The sequence below is a fragment of the Giraffa tippelskirchi genome, chromosome 7 (genome assembly GCF_054371585.1).
Source record: "Giraffa tippelskirchi isolate mGirTip1 chromosome 7, T2T-mGirTip1v1.2.pri, whole genome shotgun sequence".
Taxonomy (NCBI): domain Eukaryota; kingdom Metazoa; phylum Chordata; class Mammalia; order Artiodactyla; family Giraffidae; genus Giraffa; species Giraffa tippelskirchi.
In genome coordinates this window covers 132,994,539-133,014,953 of record NC_137281.1, presented here as the reverse complement: position 1 = coordinate 133,014,953, position 20,415 = coordinate 132,994,539, and the positions used below count along the sequence as shown (strand labels likewise).

The following is a 20,415-nucleotide window of genomic DNA, read 5'->3' as shown; positions in this document are numbered from 1 at the left end:
TCTTTCTGGATTAGACCTGCCCATGTTTTTTGACACATGTGGATTTGGCCCTGCTGGTGCTGCCCATGATTGGGAATGTCTCTGGAAGGACTTTGTCGGATGAATGGCATTTTTCACTATGTGGTGAACTGTGTGCTCCCATGGATAATAAAAGTAAATCCAACTGACGGGACTGCATTTCAGAGAAGGGTGGTAGGGGGAGGAGCAATCAATCAAAAATATCTAAAGCACCAAATTCCATTGCAGAGGAGACATCTTGCATATCCTTGGTTCTGTTTCCATGGTAGTAAGGCTTGCTTAGAATATTCAAAGGCAATTTAAATGCATTTAGGCCACAGCTTACAAGGGGATCATCTTAGGAAAATCAGAAGTGAGTAAACATTAACTGCTAGTAAAAATAAGCAGTATGAAAAACCACACTCATCTTGCTTTTTTATTTAGTAAAAAAAAAAACAAAAACATTTTCAACATCTGGAAACTTATGTTTGCTTCTAACTTGGGTTTAGGATGACTCATTTCAGACAGTACCACAATTGCCATATGCTGGAATACAGAAATTTGAGGCTGCTTATTTTTTAAATTTAATTTTTAAGCACAGAACTATTAACTTACATTACCATTTGCCCCAGGGCCAGCCTCAGGAGTGCACCGACCAGATACAGGAAGTATCTCCTGTTACTGAAAATGCAGCTCCTCACTGATGTGTCAGTGTTGGAGCTTCATTTCTTTAAGCTCTGATAACTTCTTAGCCTTCCATAGTCTCTGTAGAATTCAAAGTTCTCTCCGAGAAGAAGAAGCTTAGACTGGCACCTTCAAACGTTACCAGTTGTCATCTGCTAACACCCTGGTAGGGAGCTGGAAAGGGGGCTCAAGATGAACATAGAAAAAGGAAGAAGGGATTGAAAGAAGGAAGTGCAGTAGGAGAGACAAAAAGCCTATTTCTGAATTTTTCCTGCAGGGCATTGCCTGACTGTAATAATGGAACCAAAGCCTCATGTTGCCTTATTTATTTTATAATTTTGTCTAACAAATATTTTCATAGCACTTGCTAGATGTAAGACACTATTCTATGCACTTTACAAATATTTGCTCATTTATTTCTCATAACCACCTTAGGAAATAGGCATTTTTATAATCTCAGTTGGAGAGATGAGGAAACAGGCGCACATAGGTTGAGGTGAGGGTACAAAGGGTCTTCCAGAGCCAGGAAGTGGCAGAACTGAGCTTCTGGATCCAGGTCCAGATCTGGCTCCAGAATCCCTGCTCTTGACTGTTCCACTCTGCTTGTATACAAACTATGAGTGGTTTCAACTTGGTGGTAAGGGATGCAGATGAAGAGAGAGGTCAGGTTAATGGTGACAGCTAACTCCCAGAATTCTGCTTCCAGGTGAGGGAAATATAATAATGTCCAGGTGGAGACTATATAATAATGTCTACAGAGGACTTGGGAGATCTAAATCCTAGAATTTGATTCCTTCCTCGGCTTTGTGTAACCTTTTGAGAGCAACTCACTGCCTCTGTATTCATTTGTGAATGGAGATTTTGACATTGGATAAGAATTTTAATTTTCATATAAAAGAGAGGGTGAACCCTCCCCAGGGGGCAGTTAGGCATTAGCATGAGGACCTGTGAAGGAAACTTCACTTTTCATTCCTTTGAAAGCGGAGAATAGTGGAATACCGGGCTCAGTATTTTGTGGAATCTGAAACTCTTCTCTGTGACTTGGCATCATGCGAATTTTCTTGGCCTGTGCTGTGAAGGTAGCGTGATCCTCTTTATGAAGGATGTGAGTTATTCACTATTTCCAATGGTACAATTGCTTCATTATGCCCACACCCACATTTTTCTGTTTACAGCCAAAGAAATGACCCATTGTTGATGCCAAATCAGCACCTGAAAACAAATGTATCATAATTCGCCTAAAACCTCTCAGACTCTTCTGAGGAACAGTATATTTTATTTGAAACTGAAAAGCAATTTCCAATCATCCCTTATTTAAGAAAATTGTGTTAAATCTTTCCAGGGTATTAAAATACCTAGATCTTTAAAGGTATTCAAGCTTTAAAGATATTGCAAATAATCCTCCACTACCCTCAAAATTGTGTTTTCCTTTAATAATGTTATATGTTTTTGCATACTAGTAGTTTATCCACAGAAGCCTGGGTTTCTAGCCTTTGAGAGGTGCAGAGGACTGAAGTGGTTGTCAGCCATCATTCAGAGACCATTGAATTCCAAAGCCTCAGTGAAGAGTGGTTTTGGTCCCTCAGGGGACATTTCCTTGGCTATAAACAGAAAACTGGTGGTCGGATGCTGTTACTGGCATCTAGTGGGCTAAGGCCAGAGATGCTGCTAAATATGAACAGTGCCCTGAACAGCTGAGGAATGCCCTGAGCAGCTCCCCTACAAAAAAATTATACGGCCCCAAAAGTTGATGGTGCTGGGATGGAGAAATCCTGCAATAAAGATGTTCAAAACATTATTTGTAGGACTTTTTACATAAGCCCTCCATTCTATGCTGCGTGCCTTACAAACCTCCTTTATACATTAATAGTCAGTCCATCTTGGAGCTTACCAGCTCATAATGGTGCCCACAGGCCTCTGTATTCACAGAGAATCAGAGAAGGTCTATTTCAGGGCTTAAGTTTCCAAACCAGATTAAAAACAGTTCTGTAAGCTAGTCCAAGAATCTAACCTTCATTTATAACATAGAAAAAGTATTTGTTAGGTCTTAGTCTTGGAATGAACTTTTAGAAGGTACTTGTTTGAAAACTGGGTGCTGCCTCGATGGCATTCCTTGGTTCAGGTCGTTGGGAAAATAGAGTTGTCTGCATTGTTCAGCTTCATGCCCTTTAGCTCCTGGAGCTACTAGGAATGAGTCTCTACTAGTAAGATCTCTGTCTGAAGATGAAGAATCATGAGGTGGGCTAAGATGGTGGGCTTTGGAGCCAGTGTCATCACTTCTGGATATGTGGTCTTCCTGGCTCTAAGCCTCAGGATACTCATCTGAAGGCACTAATTTTTACTGACTTGCTTTTTTTTTTTTTTTTTAATGTTTATTTGGCTGCACTGGGTCTTAGCTGTGGCATGTGAACTTTTAGCTGAGGCATGTGGGATCTAGTTTCCTGACCAGGGATGGAACCTGGGCCCCCTGCATCGGGAAAATGGAGTCTTAGCCACTGGACCACTAGGGAAGTCCCTTTACAGACTTGCTTGAATATGAGATGATTTGTCCAAATCATGCGCTCCAATATCTGACACATAGTAGATGTTCTGCTACTGCTGCTAAGTTGCTTCAGTTGTGTCCAACTCTGTGCGACCCCATAGACAGCAGCTCACCAGGCTCCGCTGTCCCTGGGATTCTCCAGGCAAGAATACTGGGGTGGGTTGCCATTTCCTTCTCCAGTGCATGAAAGGGAAAAGTGAAAGTGAAGTCACTCTGTCGTGTTCGACTCTTAGCGATCCCATGGACTGTAGCCTACCAGGCTCCTCCGTCCATGGGATTTTCCAGGCAAGAGTATTGGAGTGGGGTGCCATTGCTAATTCTCTTCTCCCCACTTATTTTTCTTAGGGAGAACTATTCCTTTCCTCTCCTTGCTCATAAAAAAAATGAGATGTTCACCCTTTTGGAAGCATTGATAAGGGAGTTTCCACCCCTTCTTCCATCTGTTAACATCTTCTCCAAGGGAGGGGAAAAGATGCATCTGATTGGCAAGATTTGAGGGAAGGATATATAATAGGGTCCCATGAATCCACATGGAGCTTTTGTGCAAATGAGACAAAGGTCCCACTCTGGATGGACACAGCCCTCTAAACAAAGGGCTCACCAAGCAGATGGCATCTTTATTGAACACAGATTCGAGCTAGCGTGCCCAGCTTAACTAGCAGAGTATGAGCTGGATTTCAGCATCACTGCCTTCCTCAGCTGGCACCAACATCTTGTACTAATACATGCATTCTCAGTTTTAGAACTGGCCTCCCTGCAAAAAGCATACATTTCCCTCTGCCCTGGATTCTATGGGAAAGCACACCTGGGTCAAGGCCGATGGACAAGCTTCCGGAAGCAGACTCCCTCTACTCTGCACATGATAGACATGAGGCAGATGACCACTTCCCCTGTGGGGTGATGTCTGCTCTTGTCTGACTTCCAGGGTCTAGAAATCTAAACTTGGGGGAGGAATAGGAAGCCTGATCCTCGCTTGTGTGTTCCTATGACATTCTCCATCTGACTCCTAACTCTGTTGCTCCATAAGGGAAAGACTTACCATTCTGGCAGCTCCAGGAACATATTCATTAATCCTTACCTCTATTCATTTATTCCACAAACGTTTTTTGGCATCTTCACACGGCAAGTACAATGTTAGTACCTGGGAGTAAAACTTTGAATGTCACAATCTCTTCTCTAAGAGTACTCACAGCCCAGTGGAAAAGAGAAACAAGTCACAACATAGTAAAACCTGTTCTCTAATAGACATATCTATGGGAACATGGGACCAGATCAAGAACTTAACTTAGCCTGAGAGGATCAGAGAAATCCAGGCTTTTCCCAGGAGAGGTAACATCTACTGAGTCTTGAAGGCAGAAGATATTTTTTTAATATAATTTTATTTATTTGTGTGTTTTTGGCTGTGCAGAGTCTTCGTTGTTGCATGGGCTTTTCTCTAGCTGCAGAGAGCCCGGGATACTCTCTGGTTGTGGTGCTCAGGCTTCTCATTGCGGTAGCTTCTCTCACTGTGATGGGCTCTAGGGTACATGGGCTTCAGTAGTTGTGGCACATGGATTCAGTTGTTGTGGCTTCCGGGGTCCAGAGACAGGCTCAATGCTTGTAGCACATGGGTCTAGTTGTTCAGTGGTATGTGGAATATTCCTGAATCAGGGATGGAATTTGGGTCTCCTGCATTGGCAGGCAGATTCTTTACCACTGAGCCTCCAGAGAAGCTGACACATGAGTTTTATAACACACACATGGAAGTGAGCAAGAATATAGCACCTAGGGTGATGTTCGGGTGTTTGCTTTGGGCAACTAGGTGAATAGCAGTAGCAGTAATTAGGGAAGAAGACGTAGAGGGAGAAGAATTTTAGACATTTTGCTTTGAAGTGATGACCTGTGTGTCACCCAGAGTTGTCTAGTAACCCGGTTGCTATAAGAATTTGGAGGAAGAGGGACAAGGGAAAACCATAGGTTTATTGAAAACCTAATATATGCCAGATACTAAGTGATTTACATGCTTTATTTCACTTAAATTTCCTCAGACTCTATGATTTATGTCTTATTATTGCCGCCTGGCAGATAAGGAAAACAAGGTCTTTCTCAAAACCACATAATGGCAGAGCTGGAATTTGAATCCAGGTTTTTTAGGGTAAAACTATGATCCTTCTAGGATTTGAGACTGCTTCTGGAAGAGATGATGGGGGTCAGGGTTGGAGAGTCTCGTTTGGGATCTTTAACCGAGAAATGATGGCTTATTCTGGTTTGCATTTGTCTTATTAAAGGTGTATCCAGATGTTCTTGTTGGGATAATTTAAGCACATATTGTCATTTACATTAGGTATTCTTTTCTTTTTCCTTTTTTTCCCCTTGTAAGATCCATTCATATAGTAGCATCTTTTAATTACTATTTTTTTTTATAAGTCTGAATTTGGACTCGATATCAGTTGTTTTTCATGCTGTTACTATGTTGGATACAGCAGTTTGCTGGCTGACTCCCAATCAACCATAATCTAACCTGTTTTGGTAGAAGTGTAACATTTTCATAGCAGGAAAACTGATCATTATAGTTGACCAAGCTCACAACTTAAATTTTGTCTCAAGAGGATAAAAAGTTAATCTCATGAGCTAGAACTAGTGTACACATTATAAGAACTGCAGCTGGTGATGTCACAAAGAAAATATTTACTTGAGTTTATTTTTGAGGTTGCCAAAGTAGAAAACCAGTACTCGTTTACTCTGATGAGAACCGGCTCTCACTCTCTGGCTCTCTGTCTGTCTCTGTCTCCTTGTCTTTCTCTGTTTCTTTCCCTCACCTCTCCCTCTGTCTTTCTGTCTGACTCTTTCTCTGTGATGTTAATGCATTGGAATTCATTTTTTAAACTTGCAATTCTCAAAATTAGAAAAGGAAGCCTCTTGAGAAACATATTATCTGACCATATTAATAAGCATGGAGGAATATCCAGACAGCTTGAACATCTTGGTTTCCATGCATCTTTCTCTGAAATTCAGGGCAAGGAGGTGGGGGAAGAAAGAAATAAAAGATTCTGTTTAAATCAATCCACCTGCAATGCGGGAGATCTGGGTTCCATCCCTGGATTGGGAATATTTCCCTGGAGAGGGACATGGCAACCGACTCCAGTGTTCTTGCATGAAGAATCCCCATGGACAGAAGAGCCTGGTGAACTACAGTACATGGGGTCGCAAAGAGTCAGACATGACTGAGCGACTAAGCACAGAGGACACGATTGAGTAGTAAACACAGATTATCCAGTAGAGGGCGGTGCTGACTTATTCATGGATACCTTCAACAGAAGACACAAAATGTAATAATGAAAGCCTTCTTTTTTTTTTTTTTTTTTTAAGGAATTCCCTGATGGACAATAGGTAATTTTACCTTAGATGCATTGAATTCAACAAAATGCCTCTGTTGGAAAGAAGAAGCATAGTCATCAGCTTTACCCTCCGAACACCCAGGTTTCTGGGCTACCTCAGCCCAGGTTTGCTATGACCAGTGCGTTCTCTTGGCAAAACACTGTTAGCCTTTGACCTGCTTCATTTTGTAGTCCAAGGCCAAATTTGCCTATTACTCCAGGTATCTCTTGACCTCTACTTTTGCATTCCAGTCCCCTATAATGAAAAGGATATCTTTTTTGGGTGTTAATTCTAGAAGGTCTTGTAGGTCTTCATAGAACTGTTCAACTTCAGCTTCTTCAGCATTACAGGTTGGGGCATAGACTTGGATTACTGTGATACTGAATGCTTTGCCTTGGAAACTAACAGAGATCATTCTGTCGTTTTTGAGATTGTATCCAAGTACTGCATGTCAGACTCTTGTTGACTATGATGGCTACTTCATTTCTTCTAAGGGATTTTTGCCCACAGCAGTAGATGTAATGGTCATCTGAGTGAAATTCACCCATTCCAGTCCATTTTAGTTCACTGATTCTTAAAATGTCGATGTTCACTCTTGCCATCTCCTGTTTGACCACTTGCAAATTGTCTTGATTCATGGACCTAACATTCCAGGTTCCTATGCAATATTGTTCTTCACAGCATTGGACTTTACTACCATCACCAGTCACATCCACAAATGGGTATTGTTTTTGCTTTGGCTCTGTCTCTTCATTCTTTCTGGAGTTATTTCTCCACTGATCTCCATTAGCATATTGGGCACCTACCGACCTAGGGAGTTCATTTTTCAGTATCCTATCTTTTTGCCTTTTCATACTGTTCATGGGGTTCTCAAGGCAAGAATACTGAAGTGGTTTGCCATTCCCTTCTCCAGTGGACCGCATTTTGTCAGAACTCTCCACTATGACTCATCGGTCTTGGGTGGCCCTACATGGCATGGCTCATAGTTTCATTGAGTTAGGCAAGGCTGTCGTCCATGTGATCAGTTTGATTAGTTTTCTGTGACTGTGGTTTTCATTCTGTTGGTCCTCCACTGGAGGATGCTTATGGACTCTTCCTGATGGGAGAGACTGACTGAGGGGGAAACTGAGTCTTATTCTGATGGGCTGGGCCATGCTCCGTAAATCTTTAATCCAATTTTCTGTTGATGGGTGGAGCTGTGTTCTCTCCCTGTTGTTTGACCTGAGGCCAAACTATGGTGGAGGTAATGAAGATAATGGTGACCTCCTTCAGAAGATCCCATGCATGCACTGCTGCAATGAGTCCCCTGACCCTGCAGCAGGCCACTGCTGACCCATGCCTCTGCCAGAGACTCCTGGACACTCAAGGGCAAGTCTGGGTCAGTCTCTTGTGGGGTCACTGCTCCTTTCTCCTGGGTCCTGGTGTGTACAAGGTTTTGTTTGTACCCTCCAAGAGTCTGTTTCCCCAGTCCTGTGTAAGTTCTGATAGCTCTATGTTGGGGTTAATGGCAACCTCCTCCAAGAGGGCTTATTCCATATCCAGATCTACTGCACCCAGAGCCCCTGCTCCTGCAGCAGACCACTGCTGACCTGCACCTCCACTAGAGATACTCAAACACAGTTCTGACAGTCTCTGTGGGGTCTCTGGGTCCTGGTGTGCACAAGGTTTGTTTGAGCCCTTCAAGTGCCATGGACAGATACAGATTTTGATTCTAACTGTGATTTTGACCCTCCTACCATCTTGCTGGGGCTTCTTCTTTGCCCTTGCATGTGGGGTATCTTTATTTGGTGGGATCCAACATACTCCTGCCATGGTCGTTCAACAGCAAGTTGTAATTTTGGAGTTCTCACAGGAGAAGATGAGTGCACGTCCTTTTATTCCACCATCCTCATCCACCATACATTTACAAACATTTGTAAACGACTTTAAAAAAAATTCCAGCCACATTGTGTTTTAAGAATCATGCCTAATATATACAGACACAGGAAGGCTTGCCAATACACTAGCGCAGAGGATCGCCCCTGCCTGTGAACACCCTCTTTCAACAACACAAGGGAAAACTCTATATATGGACATCACCAGGTGATCAACACTGAAATCAGATTGATTATATTCTTTGCAGCCAAAGATGGAGAAGCTCTGTATAGTCAGCAAAAACAAGACAGGGAGCTGACTGTGGCTCAGATCATGAACTCCTTATTGCCAAATTCAGACTTAAATTGAAGAAAGTAGGGAAAACCACTAGACCATTCAGGTATGACTTAAATCAAATCCCTTACGATTATACAGTGGAAGTGACAAGTAGATTCAAGGGATTAGATCTGAAAGACAGATTGCCTGAAGAACTATGGACAGAGGTTTGTGACGTTGTACAGGAGGCAGTGATCAAGACCATCCCCAAGAAAAAGAAATGCAAAAACGGAAAATGGTTGTCTGAGGAGGCCTTACAAATAGCTGAGAAAAGAAGAGAAGCCAAAGGCAAAGGAGAAAAGGAAAGGTATATTCATCTGAATGCAGAGTTCCAAAGAATAGCAAGGCGAGATAAGAAAGCCTTCCTCAGTGATCAATGCAAAGAAATAGAGCAAAACAATAGAATGGGAAAGACTAGAGATCTCTTCAAGAAAATTCAAGATACCAAGGGAACATTTCATGCAAAGATAGGCACAATAAAGGACAGAAATTATATGGACCTAACAGAAGCAGAAGATATTAAGAAGAGGTGGCAAGAATACATGGAAGAACTATACAAAAAAGATCTTTATGACCCAGATAACCATGATGGTGTGATCAATCACCTAGAGCCAGACATCCTGGAATGTGAAGGCAGGTGGTCCTTAGGAAGCATCGCTATGAACAAATCTAGTGGAGGTGATGGAATTCCAGTTGAGCTATCTCAAATCCTAAAATATGATGCTGTTAAAGTGCTGCACTCAATATGCCAGCAGATTGGGAAAACTCAGCAGCAGCCACAGGACTGGAAAAGGTCAGTTTTCATTCCAGTCCCTAAGAAAGGCAATGCCAAAGAATGCTCAAACTACCACACAACTGCACTCATCTCACATGCCAGCAAAATAATGCTCCAAATTCCCCAAGCCAGGCTTCAATAGAATGTGAACCATGAACTTACAGATGTTCAAGCTGGATTTAGAAAAGGCAGAGGAACCAGAGATCAAATTGCCAACATCTGCTGGATCATCAAAAAAGCAAGAGAGTTCCAGAAAAACATCTGCTTTATTGACTGTACCAAAGCCTTTGACTGTGTGGATGACAACAAACTATGGAAATTCTTAAAGAGATGGGAATACCAGACCACCTGATCTACCTCCTGAGAAATCTGTATGCAGGTCAGGAAGCAACAGTTAGAACTGGACATGGAACAACAGACTGGTTCTAAATCGGGAAAGGAGTACATCAAGGCTGTATATTGTCACCCTGCTTATTTAAATTATATGCAGAGTACATCATGTGAAATGCCAGGCTGGATGAACCACAAGCTGGAATCAAGATTGCTAGGAGAATTATCAATAACCTCAGATATGCAGATGACACCACCCTTATGGCAGAAAGCAAAGAAGAACTAAAGAGCCTCTTGATGAAAGTGAAAGAGGAGAGTGAAAAAGTTGGCTTAAAATTCAACATTCAGAAAACAATGATCATGGCATCCAGTCCCATCACTTCATGGCAAATAGATGGGGAAACAATGGAAAGAGTGAGAGACTTTATTTTTGGGGGCTCCAAAATCATTGCAGATTGTGACTGCAGCCATGAAATTAAAAGATGCTTGCTCCTTGGAAAAAAAGCTATGACCAACTAGACCGCACATTAAAAAGCAGAGATGTTACTTTGCCAACAAAAGTCTGTCTAGTCAAAGCTATGGTTTTTCCAGTAGTCATGTATGGATGTGAGAGTAGAACTACAAAGAAAGTTGAACACCCAAGAACTGATGCTTTTGAACTGTGGTGTTGGAGAAGATTCCTGATAGTCCCTTGAACTGCAAGGAGATCCAACCAGTCAATCCTAAAAGAAATCAGTCCTGAATATTCATTGGAAGGACTAATGCTGAAGCTGAAACTCCAATACTTTGGCCACCTGATGCAAAGAACTGACTCACTGAAAAAGACCTTCATGCTAGGACAGATTGAAGAAGGGAGGAGAAGGGGATGACGAGGATGAGATGGTTGAATGGCATCACTGACTTGATGGACTTGAGTTTGAGCAAGCTCGGGGAGTTGGTGATGGACAGGGAAGCCTGGCATGCTGCAATCCATGGGGTCACAAAGAGCTGGACACAACTGCATGACTGAACTGAACTGAACTCAGCCCCGGTACTGATGAAAAGGTGAAGCTGATGTTTCACCAGGTACTGATGACACATTTCTGACTGTTAAGCCGAGACCAAGGTGGTGTAGACACCACATTCCCCCACCCCTGCCCCCACTCCAGTCCTAGCCCCCAGTAGTGTCCCTTCCTAGACTTTGGCTGGGATCTTCTGCTGGGGAATATGATTCAGGGTAACAATGGTACCTGCTATCTTTAACTGGTCCTCAGGCTAGGTTGCAGTTTCTATGGAGAGAAGGATTTGAGGCTGATAGGATCTGGTAGAATTAAAGGCTAGCTTTGTAAGACTGAGCACAGAGAACAGTACATAAGGCATGGGGGAGGGAGGAAATGTTTTCCTTCCTTCTTCAGGAAACCAGGGACAGTCTTGCAACCTACATATAGAAACCTTGGAAACAGAAGCCTGGATACCAAACTTGATGTTCTTGTAAGGTGGGTGGAAGCAGTGAAGTTTCCACAATTCATCCTGTAAGAATCATTTAAGGACGACAAGTGGGATAGAGGCAAAAGATTAGGGCAGATTAGTGGTGGTTGTTGCTGACACTCTGCTTTGTGGGTCCATGTGAATCTCTTTCTTTGGGACACTCAACTATAGGTGAGAGATACCTTCTTTGGGGGGATTAGTATTTCATCATATTTTTAACAAGCTGAGATATAATTAGTTTCAGATGTTGTTGTTCAGAGGCTAGGTCGTGCCCGACTCTTTGTGACCCCATAGACTGCAGCATGCCGGGCTTCCCTGTCCTTCACTATCTGCTGGAGTTTGCTCAGATTCATGTCTATTGAGTCAGTGATGCTATCTAACCATCTCATCCTCTACCACCCTCTTCTTTTGCTTTCAGTCTTTCCTGCATCACGGTCTTTTCCAATGAGTCGGCTCAAGTGTCCAAAGTATTGGAGCTTCAGCTTCAGCATTAGTCCAGCCAATGAATATTCAGGGTTGACTTCCTTTAGGATTGACTGGTTTGATCTCCTTGCTGTCCAAGGGACTCTCAAAGGTCTTCTCCGGCACTATAGCTCAAAAGCATCAATTCTTCAGCAATCAGCCTTCTTTATGGTCCACCTCTATAAGTTAATATTTGTATATATTGCAAAATGATCACCACAATAAGTCTATGTACATCCATCACCACACAGTTACAATTTTTATTCTTGTGACAAGAGCTTTAAAGATCAACAGTCTTAGCAACTTATAAATATACAAATATAGCAGTATTACTAACTACAGTCTCAATACAGTACACTCTATCTCCGTGACTTATTTATTTTATAAGTGAAAGTTTCTATTTATGACTATCTACTGCCTGCTTCTGGTGACTACTAATCAGTTCTCTGTATCTGAGTTTGTTTTTTGTTCTTTTTATTTTAGATTCCACATATAAGTGAGATCATACAGTATTTGTCCTTCTTTATCTGATTGGTTTCACTTAGCATAACGCCCTTAAGATCCATCCATATTATTGCAAATGGCAGGATTTCCTTCTTTTGTATGGCTGAATAACGTTCTATTGCATTCCATCTTATATATATATATATATATATATATATATATATATATATTCAACTACAAATTTCACTTGCCAAGAGCATTGCCAGCAACTAAACAACAACGACAAAGGCATTTGCCATCTGCCTTCTCAGAGATTTAATCCTGTGTTGCTGCAGCTGCTGACCTTGAATAGCCACTGAGGGGAATTCGGGGTGGAGAGTGAGGCATTCTGTGCTCCAGGGAAACTGGTGGAATGGGACTGCTGCTGTATATAATAGTTTCCATCTGCTAATCCCAAACTCCTAAGCTTTCCCTGCCCTGTCCTTGGCAACTACAAGTCTGCTCTCTGTGTCTGTGAATCTGTTTCTGTTTCATAGATATGTTCATTTGTTTTGTATTTTAGAGTCCCCATGTAAGTGATATCATGTGGTATATGTCTTTCTCTTTCTGACTTACTTCACTTAGTTTGATTATCTCTAGGTCCATTCATGTTGTTGCTTCCATTCTTTTTAATGGCTGAGTAATGTTTCATTGAATAAAGAAGATGTGGTATATATATATGTGAGGGGCAACCTGACAAGCAGGACGTGCTTTGGGAAACTGCCTTGTTAACTCAAGGGTTAAGTCCAGGGCAACCTGCAAGCAGGATTGCTTTGGGAGCTGCCTTGTTAACTCAAGGGTCAAGTCCAGACATAGCTCTCTGTCCCGCCACCTCTTATTGTTTACTAGGGAAACTTCTTGCAGCCTTCTAGAGCGCATCTGATGCAGGACAGATGGCTTTTATGACCTGAGTCCTGAGATACGACCTGAGTCCTGAGATACAGAGTCATGAGATCTTAATTGATGGCTTTGTGTTGCCTAGGTGATACCTGAGTTCTGAGATACAGAATCATAAGATAATCACGGGATAGTCATGGGGTCTTGATTGATAGCTTTATGTTACTTAGGAGATTTGTGATGCATGTTACTTAGGTGATTTTTGATGATAGTGTTGTATAAGAATTTCCTGGTATAAGGGTATAAAATTCTGTGTGTAAAAATAAACAGGCATCACTGGCATAACAGGATGCAGTGATCCTCTCAACCCCCGCTGTGTCTGTGTCTGTCTGCGTCTCTGTGTCTGTGTTTCTTTCTAAGCCGAAGAATCCCGCGTTTGTGCCTACGTTGACTCGTCGGCTGGTCCCGACAAAGTGGCGCCCAACGTGGGGCATCGACGTTTAGGAGATTCTCGGCCCTGCCCGAAGGCGCGCGCATAGATACGCATTTCAAGCGTGAAGAAAAAAGAAAAATAAGGTAGGGGCAGGCAGGTTTATAGTTGAGAGTAAAAAATGGGGCAAGATCATAGTCGTCAATTGTTTGTTCATATGTTATATGTAATGTTAAGAGACCGAGGGGTCAAGGTATCTAAGCCTAAATTACGCACATTCTTGCAGTTTGTTGAGGAAGTCTGTCCATGGTTCCCTGAGGAAGGAACTATGAGTTTAGAAATTTGGAAAAAGATTGGTAAGCAGATTCAAACACATTATACACTTTATGGCCCTTCCAAAGTTCCAGTAGAAACTTTCTCATTGTGGACTTTAATTCGTGATTGCCTTGATTTTAGTCATGAAGAAGGTTCTAAAATTAATCAAATGGTTGATGAGGAGCCAATTTCTGCTGCTCCAGAGGGTCAAGACAAATTGGTCACTTTGTCCCATCTCGTAAAAAAGGAGGATGAGCTGTCTCCTTCTGATGAGGAAGATTTAGATGAGCAAGCAGCTGAATATCACCAGGATGATTGGAATCTGTTAGCTGAAGAGTCACCTCCTGCTGTTAATAAAATGGTGCAACAGTCCTGTTGTGCTCCTATGGAGCGTCTTACTCTAAAAGAACCACCTCCTCAAAAAATTGTGGTACCCGCTGCACCACCCGCTTATGCTGCTTCTATTATTGCTGGGTTAGATCCTCCTCCCGCTCAGGCCGCTGTGCAAGTTCAGGTTTTTTCCCCGTTGCAGCAGGCTATTCACCAAGCATACAAAGATGGGGAAAATGTTTCTGGTTTCCCAGTTCTATTTCCAGTACTGGAAAATGCTGGTCAGCGATATTATGATCCTCTTCCCTTTAAACAGTTAAAAGAACTTAAAGTCGCCTGTGCACAATATGGGGCTACTGCACCTTTTACACAGGCTATGATTGAGAATTTGGGGGCCTTAAATCTGCCTCCTAATGACTGGAAACAAATCGCTCGTGCATGTCTTTCGGGCGGTGATTATTTATTGTGGAAATCAGAATTTGCAGAACAATGTCACAATATAGCTGAAATCAATCAAAGACAAGGGATTCAAACAACTTATGAAATGTTGATAGGGGAAGGTGCATTTCAGGCTACCAATGCACAGCTGAATTATCAGCCAGGAGCATATCCTCAAATTTCCAACGCCGCACGACAGGCTTGGAGGAAATTGCCGTGTCCCTCTAATAGATCAGAGGATCTTGCAAAGATACGGCAGGGGCCTGACGAGCCCTATCAAGATTTTGTTGCCCGGCTTTTGGAAGCTGTGGGAAAAATAATGTCTGATGATCAAGCAGGTATAATTTTAACTAAGCAATTGGCTTATGAGAATGCTAATTCTGCCTGTCAGACTGCCTTGCGGCCATATAGAAAGAAGGGGGCTTTGTCTGATTATATTCGTATTTGTGCTGATATTGGTCCATCTTATATGCAGGGGATTGCTATTGCAGCTGCTTTGCAAGGGAAAAGCTTGAAAGAGGTATTATTTCAGCAGCAACGTAGGAAGGAGATAATGAAAAATTCGTCCAATGCTGTTTGTTATGCTTGCGGTCAAGTAGGATATCGAGCTGCAGCATGTCCTCAGAGGACTAATAAAGGGACAGGAGGTACAGCCCCGAATGTATGCCCTAGATGTAAGAGAGGAAGACATTGGGTGAAAGATTGTAGGTCAAAAACAGATTCACAGGGCAATCCATTACCCCCTTTGCAGGGAAACTGGGTGAGGGGCCAGCCCCTGGCCCCGAAACAATGTTATGGGGCAATTCAGCAGACTTCTCCAGTCGAAAGCGGGTCTCAGACCTGTTTAGAGCCACCTCAGGGAGCGCCGGATTGGACTTGTGTGCCTCCTCCTACACAGTATTAACCCCTGAAATGGGAATTCAGACTATTGCTACTGGAGTGTTTGGGCCATTGCCTGAAGGGACAGTAGGCTTACTGTTAGGGAGAAGTAGTACCACTTTAAAGGGCCTTAGTGTCGCTCCAGGTGTCATAGATTCAGATTATCATGGAGAAATTAAAATTATGGCAGAATCACCTCGTACTATTAGTACTATTCATTCAGGACAAAGAATTGCACAACTTGTTCTCCTCCCTCTTAAAATCACAGGGCGCGAGATTCAAAAGACACGTGGCACTGCTGCCTTTGGGTCTTCAGATGCCTATTGGATCCAAGCTATTAAAGAATCCAGGCCTGAATTAGAGCTAAAAATTAATGGGAAAAATTTTAAAGGGATTTTGGATACTGGAGCTGACGTATCTGTTATTGCTGAACATCATTGGCCCAACGGATGGCCTAAACATATAGCTATTTCCACTTTGCAAGGAGTTGGGCAGTCCAGTAATCCTGAACAGAGTGCAGAGCTACTGCATTGGCAAGATCAAGACGGCCATCAAGGCGAGATGCGTCCTTACATACTACCTAGATTGCCAGTTAATCTTTGGGGAAGGGATGTTATGTCAAAAATGGGAGTCTTTCTTTACAGTCCGAGCACTGCAGTTAGTTCACAAATGTTTGATCAGGGTCTTTTGCCTCACCAAGGCCTAGGTAAGTATGGTCAGGGAAAAATTGCGCCAATTCAGCCTCAAAAGCTAGCACCAGGAGCGGGGCTAGGATATTTTTAGTGGAGACTACTGATTCTCCTGTTACTCACGCTGATCCGATTGTTTGGAAAACTGAGGAACCTGTGTGGGTAGATCAGTGGCCCCTAACTATAGAAAAAATGCTGGCTGCGCAACAACTGGTACAGGAACAGTTGACTTTGGGCCATATAGAACCTTCTAACTCGCCATGGAATTCACCCATTTTTGTTATCAAGAAAAAATCTGGAAAATGGCGCTTATTGCAAGACCTTCGTCAGGTTAACAAAGCCATGCAGATCATGGGTGCTTTGCAGCCCGGGTTGCCTTCTCCAATGGCAATTCCTAGGGGAGCCCATATAATTATTATTGATTTAAAAGATTGCTTTTATACCATTCCCCTTGCACCTCAGGATTGTTATCGTTTTGCATTCAGTGTTCCTTCTGTTAACTTTTCACGACCCATGCAGAGGTATCAATGGAAGGTGTTGCCTCAAGGAATGGCTAATAGTCCTACGTTATGCCAAAAGTTTGTGGATGCAGCCCTAGCAGGTGTGCGTGAAAGGTTTTCAGATGTCTACATGCTTCATTATATGGATGATATTCTTTTAGCTCATACTGATTATGCCTATTTATTAAAAGCCTTTTCTGAAGTAGAAATTGCACTAAAGTCTAGAGGTTTAATTATAGCTACTAAGAAAATTCAAACTTTTCCTCCATACTCCTATTTGGGCTTTCGTTTAGAAAAAGAAAAATTCTCTGTCCCTCATTTTCAGTTACGAAGAGATGGGTTACGCACTTTAAATGATTTTCAAAAGTTGCTTGGAGACATTAATTGGATACGCCCTTACTTACGCCTCCCTACTGTAAGTTTGAAACCATTGTTTGATATTTTGAAAGGAGATTCATCACCTACGTCTCCTCGGCAACTAACACCACAAGGAGAGTTGGCTCTGCAAACTGTGGAAAGGGCACTCGCTGAACAATACACAGCATACTGTGATTACACCCGTCCATGGGGATTATATATACTTGCTACTCAACATTCACCCACAGGAGTATTATATCAAGATAAGCCATTAAAATGGATTTATTTGGCAGCTTCTCCTGTGCGGGCTCTTGATTCTTACCATGTTCAGGTTGCTAGGGTAATTGCTAGAGGTCGAAAGGATTCTATTATGTATTTAGGCAAAAATCCCTCCTTTATATGTGTCCCTTTTTCATCTGAACAGCAGAACTGGCTTTTCCAGTTCTCTGATGACTGGGTGCTTGCTTTAGCTGATTTCTCTGGACAATTAACTCAGCACTACCCAGCTGATAAGTTGTTGCAATTTGCTTTACATCCTTTTGTTTTCCCTACTATTGTGAAAGAGCATCCTATTTCTAATGCTTTAACTATTTTTACCGATGGCTCTTCTACTGGAATAGCTAGTCTTGTTGTCGGTCAACAAACATTTTTTACTCAAACTATTTATGAATCAGCACAAGAAGTTGAGTTGTATGCGGTGCTAAGAGCTCTTCATACAGTTTCTTCTGCCTTTAATTTATACTCAGATAGTCATTATGTAGTCAGAGCCATGTCTGTCATTGAAACAGTCCCGCTGATTGGCAAGATTAAAACTTCAATATTTGATTTGTTTTTTCGTATCCAAAAAGCTATACAAACTCGTGTCAACCCCTGTTTCTTTGGCTATATACGAGCTCATTCGGCCCTGCCTGGACCTCTTGCTCAGGGTAATAAGATAGCAGATGCCCTGACAAAAAGCATTTATTTTCAAGATGCAGCCTTGGCTGCCAAAGCTTCTCATGCCATACATCATCAAAAGCACAGAAAATAAGCAGATAAAAAAAGAAAAAGATAGCACACTTTCACCTAAGAGTCGACTCCTCAGCTGCACGGCAGTTTGTCAAAGCAGCTCTCATCTCCCCCATTTCTCCTAACACCTTTAAATGAGGCCGACTTCTCCAGTGAACCCTACCTTCATGCTCCTTCTCAGTGGTTCCCACTTTCTTGATCTTCCTGGGAGACTTCATAAAAAGGGGAAAGATGGTTCGTAAGCCAAGAATGTCAACAAACTTGTGGCAGTTGTCTGTGCCCTCGGGTCCAATCATGGCATGGTCCAGCACTTTCAGGGCACTGCTCCAGGAGATCTTCTTTTCTCTGGGAACAAAAGAGGTTTTACATAAGGCATTTCATGAGCATGGTCTAGTCTTAAAAAAAAAAAAGTGTATTTACCGCAAAATTCATTACAATGAAAAAAAGAAAAATAAAAGCAAAAACAATTAAAAAAAAATAGTCATTCTTTACGCTTGCAATTTCAGATTCCTAGGGAAACAGCACGACAGATTGTTAAAAGCTGTTCAACATGTCCTCAGTTCTTTGTTGTCCCCTCTTTTGGTGTCAATCCTCGTGGCCTACGTCCTAATGATCTTTGGCAAATGGACGTTACCCATGTGGCTGAGTTTGGAAAGCTGAAGTATCTTCATGTTACTATTGATACCTATTCTGGCTTCCTTATGGCCACAGCACTTTCTGGAGAGGCTAGTAAAAATTGTATTCAACATTGCCTCCGCTGTTTTGCTGCCATGGGAATACCCCGTGTTTTAAAAACTGATAATGGTCCTGGCTACACTGGGCGTAAATTCCGTTCCTTTTGTTCCACCTTTTCTATACTGCATAAAACTGGCATCCCTTATAATCCTCAAGGGCAAGGAATTGTTGAACGAGCTCACTTAACCCTCAAACATCAATTGAAAAAACTAAAAAGGGGGAATTGGGTGCAGGGCAGTATCCCTTCTCTATTGAGCCACGCTTTATATGTTTTGAATTTTTTGACCTTCGATAATAAAGGCAATACTGCTGCCCAGCGCTTCTGGATGCAGGATCCACCACGGAAGTACCCACTCGTACGATGGAAGGATCCCATGAACGGATCTTGGAATGGTCCAGATCCTGTGTTAATGTGGGGGAGAGGCCATGTTTGTGTGTTTCCGCAGAATGCGGAGGCGCCGCGCTGGCTCCCGGAAAGGCTGGTACGCACGTCAGAAGCAGCCCTTGACAGCCCAGATGAGGGGATTAATGGTCAACGGTGATTCGTCTCTTCCATCACCACAGCAAGTACAAGCCCTTTTGAGGCTGGCCCAACAAGGGTCTGATCAACACACCTCTCCTTTGAGAGTGATGATCCAACTGTTACTGCTTTTGCAAAATCTTTCTGGTGTTCAGGGAAAGGTATACTGGGCCTATGTCCCTGACCCTCTCTTGCTGCAGCCAGTCACCTGGGAGATGGCATTTATTCCTGTATATGTTAATGACACTATCACACTGGGAGGATCCTCGGATAAACATATTATTCCACAGAATGCTTCTCTAAATTATACAGGGTTCTCTGCAAAACTTCCCATATGTATGTATAAAAACTATAATGCTTCTAGCTGTCTTTTACTTACAGAGACTTTCTACAGAGCCGAGACTGCTCAGAGCACATGGATTCTACGTATCCCATCAATAACAAAAAAGGCTGGACAGACCCAGCAGCGGAATGGAGCAGGGCCTAAGGACATTCCCTTTTGTGGATTTGGAATAAGGGAACAGCAGATTTATGTGCCTTGGACATTATGTAGGAATAAAACTGCTACCACGTATACCATCTATAATGAGACACAACGGCTTTGGGACTGGGGTCCTGACTTGATGACTGCACAAGGGTATTATCATCGAAACCTTCATCCTCCCATTTGGAATCTCGGCGGTGATAAGATCTTCCAGACAGACCTGTGGAAGCTCGCTGCCGCTGCAAGCAAGGAAGTGCTCTTGTCGTGGACAGGTCCAAACAATCCTAAACAAATTGTGTTGAATGAGACTTGGAGATATCCTCGTGCTTGTGTACCTTTTCCCTTCATGATAATAATAGGGTCTGTTGTTATTCGTAAACAGTCTGGTATGTACAATATTACCTGTTTAAACTGTGCATTGTCAAATTGTATTCGAGGAATTGCTGACAAGTCAGGCTTGCTTATTGTAAAGCAACCTCCTTTTGTTGTTATCCCTGTAAAAGTGTCAGAATCCTGGTATGAAGATACAGGAATAGAATTGTGGAAACGCCTGAATAATGCACTCTCCAGGCCTCGGAGAGGGGTAGGTTTAGTTATACTAGGGGT

The 20,415-nt window shown here is 42.5% G+C and overlaps 2 protein-coding genes across 12 annotated transcripts in view; one reads left to right on the top strand and one right to left on the bottom strand.

The window, feature by feature from the left end:
- Window positions 1–20,415, top strand: part of DHRS7 (dehydrogenase/reductase 7) — an 81,528-nt gene that overhangs the window by 23,637 nt on the left and 37,476 nt on the right. The window contains exon 2 of one of the 2 annotated variants that reach the window (XM_081509751.1): window positions 13,545–18,111. The exons of the other annotated variant lie outside the window; for it this stretch is intronic. Coding sequence (XP_081365877.1) covers window positions 13,736–15,541 — 1,806 coding nt within the window. The 5' untranslated portion in view covers window positions 13,545–13,735 and the 3' untranslated portion in view covers window positions 15,542–18,111. Of the gene's footprint in view, window positions 1–13,544; window positions 18,112–20,415 lie in introns of those variants that run through there. 2 annotated transcript variants of the gene reach the window in all.
- The window catches only part of PCNX4 (pecanex 4), an 84,318-nt gene continuing 81,909 nt past the window's right edge, over window positions 18,007–20,415 (bottom strand). For all 10 annotated transcript variants that reach the window (XM_081509740.1, XM_081509733.1, XM_081509741.1 and 7 more), the window contains one exon: window positions 18,007–18,415. The gene's annotated coding sequence lies outside the window, so the exon portion shown is untranslated. The remainder of the gene's footprint in view (window positions 18,416–20,415) is intronic.